Genomic DNA, 15,367 nt, shown 5'->3' with positions numbered 1-15,367 from the left:
CTCCCACGCCTCACCACTCCCCGCCACTCCTCCCCTCCTCCCCTCTCCCTCCCCTCCCCTCCTCGCCTCCCCGCCCGACCTCCCACCCTCCCCTCCCTCCCTCCCTCCCTCCCTCCCTCCCCTCCCCCTCCTCCCTCTCCCCCTCCCCCCCTCCCTCCCTCGCTCCTCCCTCCCTCCCCCTCCCCCCTCCCTCCCTCCCCTCCCTCCCTCCCCTCCCTCCCTCCCTCCTCCTCACCCCTCCCTCCCTCTCCTCCTCTCCCTCCCTCTCCTCCTCTCCCTCCCTCTCCTCCCCTCCCTCCCTCTCCTCCCCTCCCTCCTTCTCCTCCCCTCCCTCTCCTCCCCTCCCTCCCTCTCCTCCCCTCCCTCCCTCTCCTCCCCTCCCTCCCTCTCCTCCCCTCCCTCCCTCTCCTCCCCTCCCTCCCTCTCCTCCCCTCCCTCCCTCTCCTCCCCTCTCCTCCCCTCCCTCCCTCTCCTCCCCCCCCCCTCCTCCCCCCCCTCCCTCCCCCCCTCCCTCCCTCCCCTCCCTCCCTCCCCCCCCTCCCTCCCTCCCCCCCCCCTCCCTCCCCCTCCCCCCCTCCCTCCCTCCCCTCCCTCCCCCCTCCCTCCCTCCCCCCTCCCTCCCTCCCTCCCCCCTCCCCCCTCCCTCCCTCCCCCCCCCTCCCTCCCCCTCCCCCCCCTCCCTCCCTCCCCCCCCTCCCCCCCTCCCCCCCTCCCCTCCCCCCCCTCCCTCCCTCCCCCCCCTCCCTCTCTCCCCCCCTCCCTCCCTCTCTCCCCCCCCTCCCTCCCCTCCCTCCCTCCCCCCCCTCCCCTCCCCCCTCCCTCCCTCCCCCCCCCTCCCCCCCCCCTCTCCCCCTCTCCCCCCCCCTCTCCCCCTCTCCCCCCCCCTCCCCCTCTCCCCCCCCCCTCCCCCCTCTCCCCCCCCCTCCCCTCCCCCCCTCTCCCCCTTCCCCCCCCCTCCCCCCTCTCCCCCTCCCCTCCCCCTCCCCCCTCCCTCCCTCCCCCTCCCCCCCTCCCTCCCTCCCCCTCCCCCCTCCCTCCCCCTCCCCCCCCCTCCTCCCCCCCCTCCCCTCCCCCCTCCCTCCCCCCCCCTCCTCTCCCCCCCCTCCTCCCCCTCTCCCCCCCCCCCCTCCCCCCCCTCCCCCTCCCTCCCCCCCTCCCTCCCCCTCCCCCCCTCCCTCCCCCCTCTCCCCTCTCCCTCTCCCCCCCCTCCCCCCCCCTCCCCCCCCCCCCTCCTCCCCCCCCCTCCCCCTCCCCCTCCCCTCCCCCCCCCTCCTCTCCCCCCCCTCCTCTCTCTCCCCCCCCCTCCCTCCTCCCCCCATTTTTCGAACTCCACCCCCTCCTCACTCTCTCTCCAAAGGTACACACCCCATTTACCAAAGCCCAGGGGGCTTAGATGCAGATTAGCAGTAGTCAAAGTTTGGAAACTCACCCCAAGTTGGAGTTTAACCAATTAAAATAATAGAGTTTACCAGTTCGGAGTAGGTAACTGCCAGTTAGGTCACTGGTTCGGAGATCACCTCCAGGTTCCATCAATGAACCAAGCTGGCTGGCTGGTCACTAAAGATATCCTGGAGTATCGTGGGTAGCACACTTGCCTCTGAGTCATGAAGGTCATGGGTTCAAGTCCCATTCCAGGGACTTGAGCACATAAAAATCTAGGCTGACATTCCTAGTGCAGTGCTGAGAGAGTGCTGCACTGTCGGAGGTGCCGTCTTTTGGATGAGACGTTAAACCGAGGCCCCGTCTGTCCTCTCAGGTAGACGTAAAAGATCCCATGGCACTACTTTGAAAAAAAGCAGGGTGTCCGGGGCCAATATTTATCCCTCAATCAACATAACAAAAACAGATTATCTAGTCACTATCACATTGGTGTTTGTGGGAGCTTGCTGTGCGCAAAATGGCTGCCGCGTTTCCCACATTACAACAGTGACTACACTCCAAAAGTACTTCGTTGGCTGTAAAGTGCTTTGAGACGTCTGGTGGTTGTGAAAGGCGCTATATAAATCCAAGTCTTTTTCTTTCTGTGGAGCAGTGTGGAGCTCTCTGGTCTCGGTAACAGGGCTGACCATTTTTCACCTCCGCCTTGCTCTCTTAGTGTGTAGTGCTTCTGTTGCTGGTCTAAGATTGCAGCCTGGAGTTCAAAATCTCACCATGGCCCTTTGAGAAGTTCAATTCAAATATAAAGTTGGTATCATTCCAGGTGACCATGAAGCTGTGTGATTGTTGTAAAAACTCAATGACATATATTCTACGGAGTTACACAGAATGTACTGAACAGAAACCGGCCATTCGGCCCAACGGGTCCGTGCCGCTGTTTACGTTCCATATGAGCCTCCTCCCACTCCCTTCTTCATCTCCCCCTTTTGGCATAACATTCTATTCCTTTCTCCCTCATGTGCTTATCCAGCTTCCCCTTAAATGCATCTCTGCTATTCGCCTCAACCACTCCGAATCAACTGGTTCACTTGTGTCCTGTAGTGAAAAACATGAGAACATAAGAAATAGGAGCAGGAGTAGGCCATACGGCCCCTCGAACCTGCTCCGCCATTCAATAAGATCATGGCTGATCCGATCATGGACTCAGCTCCACTTCCCTGCCCGCTCCCCAGAACCCCTTATTCCTTTATCGGTTAAGAAACTGTCTATCTCTGTCTTAAACTTATTCAATGACCCAGCTTCCACAGCTCTCTGAGGCAGCGAATTCCACAGATTTACAACCCTCTGAGAGAAGAAATTCCTCCTCATCTCGGTTTTAAATGGGCGACCCCTTATTCTAAGATTATGCCCCCTAGCTTTAGTCTCCCCTATCAGTGGAAACATCCTCTCTGCATCCACCTTGGCAAGGAAACCATCCACCCTTACCCGGTCTGGCCTACAAAAATCAATAGATTTTTGGACTCTTAAGGGATGTGGGAATCAGACGGGAAAGTTGAGGTCGAAGTTCAGCCATGATCTCATTGAATGGTGGAGCAGGCTCGAGGGGCTGCATGGCCTACTCCTGCTCCTATTTCTTATGTTCCTGTATGTGACTCCAGTTCCCCACCAATGTGGTTGACACTTAACCACCCCCTGAAGTGGCCTAGCGAGCCACCCGATAGTACTCGGGATGGGCAATAGATGTCGGCCTGACCAGCAATGCCCACATCCCGAGAGTGAATAAAATATAAGAAAGTTAACTTGGGGGCGTTACGATTGGTCAAGGTTCTTGCTCCCGATCGCTGTTCAAGGATTCCTGCTGTGCACGTGTGTATGGATGTTAGATGAGGATCAGGGTCGAGCTGTGCACAGTTGACTAGCTGACCAACACTCAGGGCCGGAAATTCGGTTGGAGAGTTTTTAAGGCGCTAGTGTCGGTAGGACGGTAAATTTAGCGCCGGAAAATTGTCACCGACGGCAGCCACAAAGGGAAGCGTTCCACACTTCCTTTCGGGCGCTAGGCTGGGTCCAACATCCCCAGCATCGAAGCACTGACCACACTCGACCAGCTCCATTGGGTGGGCCACATTGTCCACATGCCTGACACAAGACTCCCAAAGCAAGCGCTCTACTCGGAACTCCTACATGACAAGCGAGCCCCAGGTGGATGGAGAAAACGTTTCAAGGACACCCTCAAAACCTCCCTGATAAAGTGCAACATCCCCACCAACACCTGGGAGACCCTGGGCAAAGACCGCCCTAAGTGGAGGAAGAGCATCCGGGAGGGTGCTGAGCACCTCGAGTCTCATCGCCGAGAGCATGCAGAAACCAAACACTGATAGCGGAAGGAGCGTGCGGCAAACCAGGCTCCCCACCCACCCTTTCCCTCAACCACCGTCTGTCCCACCTGCGACAGAGACTGTGATTATCATTTTGGACTGTTCAGTCACCTGAGAACTCACTTTTAGAGTGGAAGCAAGTCATCAATTTTGAGGGACTGCCTATGATGATGAGGCCGGGTGAGCAACTGAATATTCCCGTGCTAAAGAGTCGGCTTCATAACACCCTAAGAGAGGCCTCCCTGCAAAAATAAAGAATAGAACAAAAAACACAAAAAACATTCCCTCTACATTACTCACCCCAAATAAAGAAAATTGCAAAAAAATATATTAATCACACTTACCTCGTGCAGTCATTCCTTCATTTGGCGCCCGGGGGCAGCGCTGCATGCCAGCTTTATCTGGCGGGGTCACCGTGGGTCACTAATGGTTCAGCGCAAACCAATCTGTGTCAAAACCGGGGACGCTGTACACCAGCACTACGCTCCCAGACGACGCTCCTCAGTGCTGCCGGTACCAAATTTGCCGAGCGGCGCTAATTCCAGCGCTCATGGCTGCAAGCCCTTTAGCGCCCCTTCGGCTATCCAGACAAATTTCTCCCCCCCTCAGTGTTTTGGGCTCATGGGTGAAAGACAACCCCTTGGGTCAGCTAGCACGGGGCTACCGTGGGGGCTGTGGAACTGTACCCCAACAGGGAAAGGAGGAAGAGGACAAGAGAGGAGACAACCTGGGCAGAAAATCGAGTAAGGTAGCATAGTGGTTATGTCACAGAGGCCTGGACTAATGATCCGATGACATGAGTTCAAATCCCACCACGGCAGCTGGGGGCTATTTAAATTTCAGTTAATAAAAAAATCTGGAATAAAAAGCTAATGTCAGTCATCATTACCATCATCATAGGCAGTCCCTCGGAATCGAGGAAGACTTGCTTCTACTCTTAATATGAGTCCTTAGGTGGCTGAACAGTCCAATATGAGAACCACAGTCCCTGTCACAGGTGGGACAGATAGTCGTTGAGGGAAAGGGAGGGTGGGACTTGTTTGTCGCACACTCCTTCCGCTGCCTGAGCTTAAATTCTGCATTCCCTCGGCAATGAGACTCGAGGTGCTCAGCACCCTCCCGAATGCACTTCCTCCACTTAGGGCGGTCTTTGGCCAGGGACTCCCAGGTGTCAGTGGGGATGTTGCACTTTATCAGGGAGGCTTTGAGGGTGTCCTTGTAACGTTTCCTCTGCCCACCTTTGACTCGTTTGCCGTGAAGGAGTTGCGAGTAGAGCGCTTGCTTTGGGAGTCTCGTGTCTGGAATGCGAACAATGTGGCCTGCCCAGCGGAGCTGATCAAGTGTGGCCAGTGCTTCAATGCTGGGGATGTTGGCCTGATCGAGAACACTAATGTTGGTGCGCCTGTCCTCACAGGGGATTTGTAGGATCTTGCGGAGACGTCGTTGGTGGTATTTCTCCAGCGACTTGAGGTGTCTACTGTGCATGGTCCAGGTCTCTGAGCCATACCGGAGGGCAGGTATCACTACAGCCCTGTAGACCATGAGCTTGGTGCCAGATTTGAGGGCCTGTTCTTCAAACACTCTCTTCCTCAGGCGGCCGAAGGCTGCACTGGCGCGCTGCAGGCGGTGTTGGATCTCGTTGTCGTTGCCTGGTCAGTCATGGTGACCATGAGACTACCGGATTGTTGTAAAAACCCATCTGGGTCACTAATGTCCTTTAGGGAAGGAAATCTGACGCCCTTACCCCGGTCTGGCCTACATGTGACTCCAGACCCAACGTGGTTGATGCATTACTGCCCTCTGAAATGGCGGCTCCTTCTCACGGGCAATTAGGGATGGGCAATAAATGCTGACGACGCCCATCTCCCGCGAACGAATAAATGTCTAATAAAGCTCAGAGGGGGTCGCAGGCCAAAATGAACTGCACAAAGAATTCTATGACGCTTTACTCTGTTTCCTTCCCTGCAGTTTGTGTGCAACACCCAGGATCTGCACAGCTGTGTGGCTGAAGAGTACAACACCACGCCAAGCAATGTGAATGCGTGTCACATTGTCAATTCCTCCGCCAACTACAGTCTGGACTTAGAAACAGGATTCTGCGGCGGCAAAGAACCTTACTGCAACTTCCCTGAGGTACCTTATCGTCTGAGTCAGGATCAGAGAGTCTTTCAGCATGGCAGGAGGCCACTCGGCCCATCGTGCCTGTGCCGGCTCTTTGGGCGATCCAATCAATCCCACTCCCCCTGCTCTTTCCCTGTAGCCCTGCAAATGTTTGCTTTACACGTTCATATCCAATTCCCTTTTGAAAGTTACTATTGAGTCTGCTTCCACCGCCCTTCCAGGCAGCGCATTCCAGGTTGCAACAACTCACTGTGTAAAAAAACATTTTTCCCCATCTCCTCCTCTGGTTCTTTTCCCAATTATCTTAAATCTGTGTCCTCTGCTCACCGACCCTTCTGCCAGTGAAAACAGTTTCTCACCATCCACTCGAGCAAAACCCTTCAAAACTTTGAACACCTCGATTAAATCTCCCCTTAACCTTCTTTGCTCAAAAGGAGAACAATCCCAGCTCCTCCAGCCTCTCCACATAACTGAGGTACCTCATCCCCGGTAACATTCTAGTAAACCTCCTCTGCAGTGTGCTGCCCAGAATTGGTCTACAAGCTGGGGTCCGCAAGTGGTTTGATGTGAGACCGGTGGGGTATCTGGCTGAGCCCAGCAGATGGTCCCGTAAGAGATACGTCTAAACCCAGACAGGAGTAGGCGAATTAGCAGGAAGGAAGGGGGCGGTGGTGGGGGGTGTAATGTATGCCCCTGTGAGTATGCTCGCAGGTTTGTTGTTGGCACTTGTTTCAAAGTGTTTGGTGTCCCCGCCCCCCCCTTTAATCAGGGGTCACTTGATTTAATTGTTTCCTACAAAATAGTTGTAGAGCTGTTGACACCTGTAATTTCTGCGGTCTGGAAGAGTCCGTGTTCCATGTGTGTGTTGAATGTGTGAGGTTGCAGCCCCTATTCCATTATTTAAAGGGACTGCTCCTCAAATTCTGGTTGCACTTCAGTCCCACACTCCTGATCCTTGGGCACCCTGTGCGGAGGGGAGCGGGGCAGGTCGGAAGGCCTCCTCGTGGGCCTGCTCCTGGGCACGGCCAAGGGGGCCATCAGCTGGTCCAGGCAGTGGGCGGTCGAGGGGGGCCTTCAGCCTGACTGCCTGCCTCTCATCCGCAGTTACATCCGAACCAGGGTGTCCCTGGAGATGGAGCACGCGGTGTCCACCGGTACGCTCGCGACCTTCCGCGAGAGGTGGGCGCCGGAGGGACTGGAGTGCATCATCACCCCCGGCAACCAAATTTTAATTTGATGTCTGTCTAAAGTTTAATTTGTTTATTGTGCCGGTTTTAGTGCCTCCCTTTCTAGCCAGGGGGCATTTGTATAGTTTGTGTTTTTACTGCCCTAAAAAAACAGAACAAAAAACAAAAAAAAGGGGGGGGGGGCACTGGAAAAGTTTTTGGAGTGTGCCCCCCCCATTTAATCAGGGGGCACTTGATTATTAGTTTACAACTAAAATAGTTGTAGAGCTGTTGATGTTGCACAGAGCAGTCCCTGTAATTTCTGCGCTCTAGAGTAGACAGTGTTTCACGTATATATTGAATGTGTGAGGTTGCAGCCCCTATTCCATTATTTGAAGGGGCTGCTCCTCAAATTCTGGTTGCACTTCAGTCCCACGCTCCTGATCTTTGGGCACCCTGTGCGGAGGGGAGGGGCAGGTCGGAAGGCCTCCTCGTAGCTCTGCTTCTGGGCCTGGCCAAGGGGGCCATCAGCCGGTCCAGGCAGTGGGTGGTCGAGGGGGGCCTTCAGCCTGACTGCCTGCCTCTCATCCGCGGCTACATCCGAGCCAGGGTGTCCCTGGAGAAGGAGCACGCGGTGTCCACCGGTACGCTCGCAGCCTTCCGCGAGAGGTGGGCGCCGGAGAGACTGGAGTGCATCATCACCCCCGGCAACCAAATTTTAATTTGAATCACTTAATGTCGAAAGTTTAATTTGTTTATTTGTCAGTTTTGGTGCCCCTTTAATGAGGGGGCACTTGATTTACAGGTAAACTAAAATAGCTGTAGACCTGTTGAGTTGTGAGTGGCTTAGCCAGTCACGTGATGTTCACAAGACTCAATAAAACCCTAGCCAGTTGAGGCAGGCGGTTGAAAGCCTAGTGGATGAACTGGCAATGTGTAGTGTGATTGTTAACCCTTTGCTGATAAACCAACTAGTTCTTAATAGCAACGTGTTGCTGTGAATTCTTAAGCAAAGAACCCACGAAGCAAATACATTACAGGGGGAAGGTCATACGACTCAACTTGATTTACCACTCAATTTTAAATTATTTGATAGGCTAGATAGAGAAACTATTTCCTCTGGTGGGGGGAGTACAGAACAATGGGGCGTGGCATTAAAACTAGAGCTAGGCCTTTCAGGAGTGAAATCAGGAAGTATTTCTTTGCACAAAGGGTAGTGAAAATCTCAAACTCTCTCTCCCCAAACGGCTGTGGATGCTGGGGGACAGTTGGAGCTTTCAGGACTGAGGTTGACAGATTTTTGTTGGGTGAGGGTATCGAGGGATAGGGAGAAAAGGCAGGTAAATGGGGTTAAGATACAGATCAGCCGTGATCTTCTTATTAGGCAGTCCCTCGGAGTCGAGGATGACTTGCTTCCACATTAATATGAGTTCTCAGGTGACTGAAGATGTTAAGTAGCGAATAGCTCCAGGAGGCTAAGTACGGTGAGTTAGTTCAGGCATGACCTGACTCCAGTTTATTTATTCTCAAAGTGAGGATTCAACATGGCTGCCGACATTATATACACGGTTTGCACGTGTCTGCCAGTGACCATTAGGACTCCGACAGTCCGGTGGCAGGTAAAGCCCAGTTAACATACATAACTGAAGAGATCAATGCGGGACCTACAGTCTCTGTCACAGGTGGGGCAGACGGCAGACAGTGGTTGAAGCAGGGGGGGTGGGGGAGGTGGGTGGGGTCCTTGGGTTGCCGTGCGCTCCTTCCGCTGTTTGCGCTTGGCTTCCGCGTGCTCCCGGCAAAGAGACTCAAGGTGTTCGGCGCCTTCCCGGATGCTTCTCCTCCACTTTGGGTGGTCTTAGGCCAGGGATTCCCAGGTGCCGGTGGGGATGTTGCACTTTTTCAAGGAGGCTTTGAGGGTGTCCTTGAAATGTTTCCTCTGCCCACCTGGGGCTCGCTTGCCGTGTAGGAGCTCCGAGTAGAGCAATTGTTTTGGGAGTCTCGTGTCAGGCATGCGGTCAATGTGGTCCGCCCAACGGAGCTGGTCGAGCGTGGTCAGTGCTTCGATGCTGGGGATGTTGGCCTGAGCGAGAACACTGACATTGATGCGCCTATCCTGCCGAAGGCTTTGCAAGACCTATTTGAATAGTGGAGCAGGCTCGAGGGGCTGAATGGCCTCCTCCTGTTCTCAGGTTCCTAACCTGCAACAGGCTGAAAGGCTCAACACCTGGGAAGGGAGTATGATGTTCTGTCTTTATGCCACACCTTATCTCCAGGTTTTCCACCTCTCCCATTTTCTCGCAATGTCCCAAGCCCCCTTAGCTATTTGCAGGCAGAATTATCCCTTTTATATCCTTCTGTTTTTATCCATTATTTGACTGAGATGATCTGTTGCACAACTCTGCCCACGTTTGTAGAAGTGGAAAAGGAACTAAATGTGAAGCAAAAGAGCACTGCTTCAATTTAAACCGGGACAAGGGGCAAGCTTGGGACTGGTGTCAGGAAATTTTTAACATGTGTGACCGATGCCTGGAGTGGGTGGGATTGTGGAGGCTGGACCTGGGTGGAGACGCAATACGAGCGTTGTCACATCGCTCTCCCCACGACAGTCCTTTTGACTTTTAGCCTTCTCCGACAGTACCTCCCAAACCCACGACCTCTACCACCTAGAAGGACAAGGACAGTAGGCGCACGTGAACACCATCACCTCCAAGTTCCCCTCCAAGTCACACACCATCCTGACTTGGAAATATATCGGCCGTTCCCTCATTGTCGCTGGGACTCCCTCCCTAACAGCACTGTGGGAGCACCTTCACCACATGGGACTGCAGCGGTTCAAGAAGGCGGCTCACCACCACCTTCTCAAGGGATGGGCAATAAATGTCAGCCTTGCCAGCGACGTTCACATCCCGTGAATGAATTTTTAAAAAATAGCCACTGACAAACCCTTTCCTTTTATTTGGTATCTAAATTCTAGTAAAATGAAGTTGATAAAGCTGTTTAAAAGAAAGCACATGGGATGCTTGGCTTTATACATAGAGTCAGAGAGTGCATAAGCAAGGAGGTTATGGTAAACCTTTATGAATTATTGATTACTGCAACTGAATATCGGGCATGTTCACAGATCCCTGAAGGTAGCAGGACAGGTAGTTAAGGCGGTTAAGAAGGCATACGGGATACTTGCCTTTATTAGCCGTGGCATAGAATACAAGAGCAAGGAGGTTATGCTTGAACTGAATAAAACATTAGTTATGTTACAGCTAGAGAACTACGTATAAAAGATGTATAAAACTATGAGGGGCGTAGATAGAGTGGGTAACAAGGACCCGTTTCCCTTAGCAGAGGAGTCAATAACCAGGGGGCATAGATTTAAAGTAATTGGTGAAGGATTAGAGGGGAGTTGAGGAGAACCTTTTTCACCCAGAGGGCGGTGGGGGTCTGGATCTCACTGCCTGAAAGGATGGTAAAGGCAGAAACCCTCATCACTTTTAAAAAGTACTTGGATATGCACTTGAAATGCCGTGACCTACAAGGCTACGGACGAGGAGCTGAAAAGCGGGATTATGCTCGATAGCTCTTTGTCGGCCGGCACGGACACGATGGGCCAAATGGCCTCCCTCTGTGCTGTAAATTTCTGTGATTCTATGATTCATTGTATGAAGCATTTGACAATGTTTTAACACCATAAAATCCCGATCACCCATCACCCCTGTGGTCGCTGACCTACATTGGCTCCCGGTTAAGCAACGCCTCGATTTCAAAATTCTCATCCTTCTTTACAAATCCCTCCATGGCCTTGCCCCCTCCCTATCTCTGTAATCTCTTTCAGCCTCACAACTCTACCCCCCCCACCTCCCCACTCCACCACCCCTCCCCCGCCAAGATGTCTGCGCTCCTCAAATTCTGTCCTCTTGAGCATCCCTGATTATAATTACTCAACCATTGGTGGCCGTGCCTTCAGCTGCCTGGGCCCTAAGCTCTGGAACTCCCTCCCTAAACTTCTCCACCTCCTTACCTCTCTTTCTTCCTTTAAGACGCTCCTTAAGACCTCATCATCATAGACAGTCCCTCGGAATCGAGAAGACTTGCTTCCATTCTTAGAATGAGTCCTTAGGTTCCTTTAAGATGCTTCTTAAGACCTAGCTCTTTGACCAAATTTTGGTCATCTGCTATAATTTCTTCTTATGTGGCTCAGTGTCAAATTTATTTGTTTTGACTTATAACACCGCTGTGAAGCACCTTGGGACGTTTTACTATGTTAAAGGCGCTATATAAAGTTGTTGTAATTGATATCAATAAAAATAAATATCTTTATTATTATTAATCTTGCCGGTGCTGAAGGGAAGGATAATAATCTGGTGGGGTGATAGCAAGATTTTGGCATGTTCGTGACTGGTGAACGAGAAGGATTGCCTCTTTGGACAAGGAGGTCCATTCTAATTTATCCCTTTTGTCTCCATTCTCTTGGGCAGTACTTCACCTACTGTGTGTTGCTGAGCTTGCTGGCCTGTGCTGTGTTCCTGCAGATCAGCAGCATCGGAAAGCTGGTCCTCATGCTGAGCATTGAGTTGGTCTACATCATAATGATGGAGGTGCCCGGGGTCACGCTGTTCGACAACGCAGACCTACTGGTCATGGCCAACACTCTGTGAGTAGCCACTTGCAAACCCTTTCCTTCCGGCTGGTATCTGAATTCAAGCAGATTGAAGATGACAGGACAAGTTGAGAAAGTTGTATAATAAGGGGTCGCCCATTTGGGACTGAGATGCCTGTCAGGCCTGCTCAACGTTGGCAGACCCGACATCGAGAAATGTATGTTTTGAGGGTCATAAATCTGTGGAATTCTCTGCCCCAGAGAGCTGTGGAGGCTGGGTCATTGAATATATTTAAGATGGAGATAGATAGATTTTTGAACGATAAGGGAGTGAAGGGTTATGAGCAGCGGGCAGGGAAGTGGAGCTGAGTCCATGATCGGATCAGCCATGATCTTATTGAATGGCGGAGCAGGCTCGAGGGGCCAAATGGCCTACTCCTGCTCCTATTTCTTATGTGGATCTGGAGGTGTCCGTGTTCCATGTTTTTATAGAATATGTGAGGTTGCAGCCCCTCTTACAATACTTGAAGGGGCTGCTCCTCAAATTCTGGTTGCACTTCAGTCTCCTGCTCCTGATCTTTGGGCATCCTGTGCGGAGGGGAGCGGGCGGGTATGAAGGTTTCCACGTAGGATTGCCCCTGGGCCTGGCCAAGATGGCCATTAACTGGTCCAGGCAGCGGGCGGTCGAAGGGTCGTTCAGCCCGACTGCCTGCCTCTCTTCCACGGCTATGTTCGTGCCAGGGTGTCCCTGGAGATGGAGCACACGGTGTCCACTGGTACGCTCGTGGCTTTCCATGACAGGTGGGCACCGGAGAGACTGGAGTGCATCATCACAACCGTAGACCAAATTTTAATTTGGTTTGTTAGATTTTCTAGTTATTAACAAGGGGGAAACTTGGTTAATAGTATCATTTAAAATAGTTGTCGACCTGTTGCATTGTGAGTGGCTTAGCCAGTCGCATGATGTTCACAAGACTCAATAAAACCCCAGCCAGTTGGGTCTAATTCATCCACGATGAGGTATGCAGTTGTGAGCCTAGTGGATGAACTGGTAATGTGTAGTGTGATTGTTAAATCTTTGTTAATAAACCAACTAGTTCCTGATACCAATGTGTTGCTATGAATTCTTAAGCAAAGAACCCATGAAGCAAATACATTACAGTGGTGCGTGAGCTGCCTTCTTGAACCGTTGCAGTCTGTGAAGGTGCTCCCACAGTGCTGTTAGGGAGAGAGTTCCAGGATTTCGACCCAGCGACGATGAAGGAACGGCCGATATATTTCCAAGTCAGGATGGTGTGCGGCTTGGAGGTGAACTTGGAGGTGGTGGTGCTCCCAGGCGCCTGCTGCCCTTGTCCTCGGCAGTAGAGGCCGCGGGTTTGGGAGGACACCCAAATCCCTTTGCGCTTCCGTGGCTCGCCACTGAGAACATATCCCGATTTGTCTTTCGCGCAGTGTTGAAAGGTGTTACACCATAACGGCCATATTGTGAAAGGGTTAAAGTTCAACCCGACTGTCTGTCTGCAGGGCTATGTTCTGGCATCCCCCAGTGTCTTTGTTTGACTCACAGGCAGAAGCTTGGGTGGTGCCCAAGGCAAACAGTTTGCCTTAGATTCAACACTCCTATTATATTACAAGAGCTTTTGAAGGCTGGGTTCTGAATTTAATCAAAAGGATAAGGTACATTATGTTCCTGTTTTACTTAAATAACCAGTAACTATGGTGGTCCCAGACAGTCCATTTGTCCAACTCAAATGTGTATGTTATGTATTTTAGTAAAAACTTCCGTTGACATTTGAATGTTGTAATGTATTTGCTTCATGGGTTCTTTGCTTAAGAATTCATAGCAACACATTGCTATTAAGAACTATTTGGTTTATTAGCATTACACTACACATTACCGGTTCATCCACCAGGCTCACAACCACCTGCCTCATCATGGATCCTCCGAACCCAACTGGCCGGGGTTTTATTGAGTCTTGTGAACATCACGTAACTGGCTAAGCCACTCACAACGCAACAGCTCTACCAACCTGCGAGCATACTCAAATTTGAACACGTGCATTTTCTGATTGGTTTTACATTCGATCGCCGTCGCCTTGCTTGCGGGATATCGTGGAGTTGGGAGGTGTTACTGTTTAATGCAATGATATATTAACGCGCCATTCGGATGAGATGTTAAACCGAGGCCCCATCTGCTCCCTCGGGTGGATATAAAGGTGCTATATTGAAGAAGAGCAGGGGGACTTCTCCCCGGTGTCCAGGGCTTATATTTATCCCTCAATCAACATAACAAAAACAGATTATCTGGTTATTATCACATTGCTGTTTGTGGGAGCTTGCTGTGCACAAATTGGCTGCCATGTTTCCCACATTACAACAGTGACTGCACTCCAAAAAGTACTTCATTGGCTGTGAAGCGCTTTGGGACGTCCGTTGGTCGTGAAAGGCGCTATACAGGTGCAACGTCCCGAATCCGGATCTCCGAAAACCGGACATTTTGCTATAGTTGACGGAGTCGTCCAGAATCCGGAATTATTGTCCAAAAAGCAGACACTTGTGAGGCAAAACCCAAAATCCGGCATGGATTCGGTCAAGGATTCCGGATTTCAGACAAGAAAATCAAGTCTGAAATCCGGAAGTCTTGACCTAATTAATCTGTGCCAGATTTTGGGTTTTGATGGATTTTGGACCTCGCCGTTCAAAACCTGGCATGGATTCAGTCGAGGATTCCAGATTTCAGACTATTGATTTTCTTGTCTGAAATCGGGGGAAACCCAAAAACCGGAACAGAAATAGTCCTGAGAATTCCGGATTTTGAACATTGTGTCTGAATAAAAGCAACTCTTTTCTTTCTTTCACTGGAAGTGAGTGTGCAAACTGTGGCTGATTAACAGATCGAATCATGATGGGCCTTTGGAGTGAACTATAAATGTGAATTGTATAGATCTGAATTGGCCACATCATTCATAAACGTTAATCAAGGGACATGTCTGTCAATCATCCCCTTGCTGTCTGGTGCTATGTATCAATACTGCCTGTGAAAGGCAGCTTGTGAAGAGGGGTTTTTATACAGAAATCTCCCCCACTGCCACCTTGGGAAGTTCTGCTCCAGTCACGACATTAAGAAGAAAATAAACACAGTAATATTCTGGAACTCCCAGCAGATCAGGTCAGGACTCGGTGAGAAAAAAACAGTCGAGGTTTTGAGCAGAATGGAACAAGCATCCCCACAATTAAATTCTTGGGATCATTTTGACTCTCAGCGACATAGGATTGGCTGCCTATTAAACACCTCTCCCGATTTTCGCTTCCATTGAAGCACAAAATTGCTCTCTCAGACGACGTAAAATATCCCATGGCACTATTTCAGAGAAGAGCAGTAGGGGGGGGGGGCGGTTATTCCCAGTGTCCTGGCCAATATTTATCCCTCAATCAACATTTTCAATAAAAAACAGATTATAAGTACATAAGAAAGAGGATGAGTAGGCCATACAGCACCTCGAGCCTGCTCCGCCATTTAATACGATCATGGCTGACCCGATCATGGACTCAGGTCCACTTCCCTGCCTGTTGTACAATAATTGTACATCCCTGTCTGGCGTAAAAATAAAAAAAGGGAAGATGGCTCAACCGTGGCTATCAGGGGAAATCAGGGATAGTATTAAAGCCAAGGAAGTGGCATACAAATTGGCCAGAAATAGCAGTGAACCCGGGGACTGGGAGAAATTTAGAAC

General features: G+C 51.4%; 1 protein-coding gene across 1 annotated transcript in view; it reads left to right on the top strand.

Annotated features, from left to right (window-relative positions):
* The window catches only part of adcy5 (adenylate cyclase 5), a 531,201-nt gene that overhangs the window by 472,389 nt on the left and 43,445 nt on the right, over positions 1-15,367 (top strand). The window contains exons 14-15 of the mRNA XM_070875264.1: positions 5,724-5,888; positions 11,512-11,687. Coding sequence (XP_070731365.1) covers positions 5,724-5,888; positions 11,512-11,687 — 341 coding nt within the window. The remainder of the gene's footprint in view (positions 1-5,723; positions 5,889-11,511; positions 11,688-15,367) is intronic.

Source organism: Pristiophorus japonicus, chromosome 3, assembly GCF_044704955.1.
Source record: "Pristiophorus japonicus isolate sPriJap1 chromosome 3, sPriJap1.hap1, whole genome shotgun sequence".
In the NCBI taxonomy this organism is placed as follows: Eukaryota; Metazoa; Chordata; class Chondrichthyes; family Pristiophoridae; genus Pristiophorus; species Pristiophorus japonicus.
Note: the sequence above shows the minus strand (reverse complement) of the source record. Positions and strands in the feature narration are given on the sequence as shown.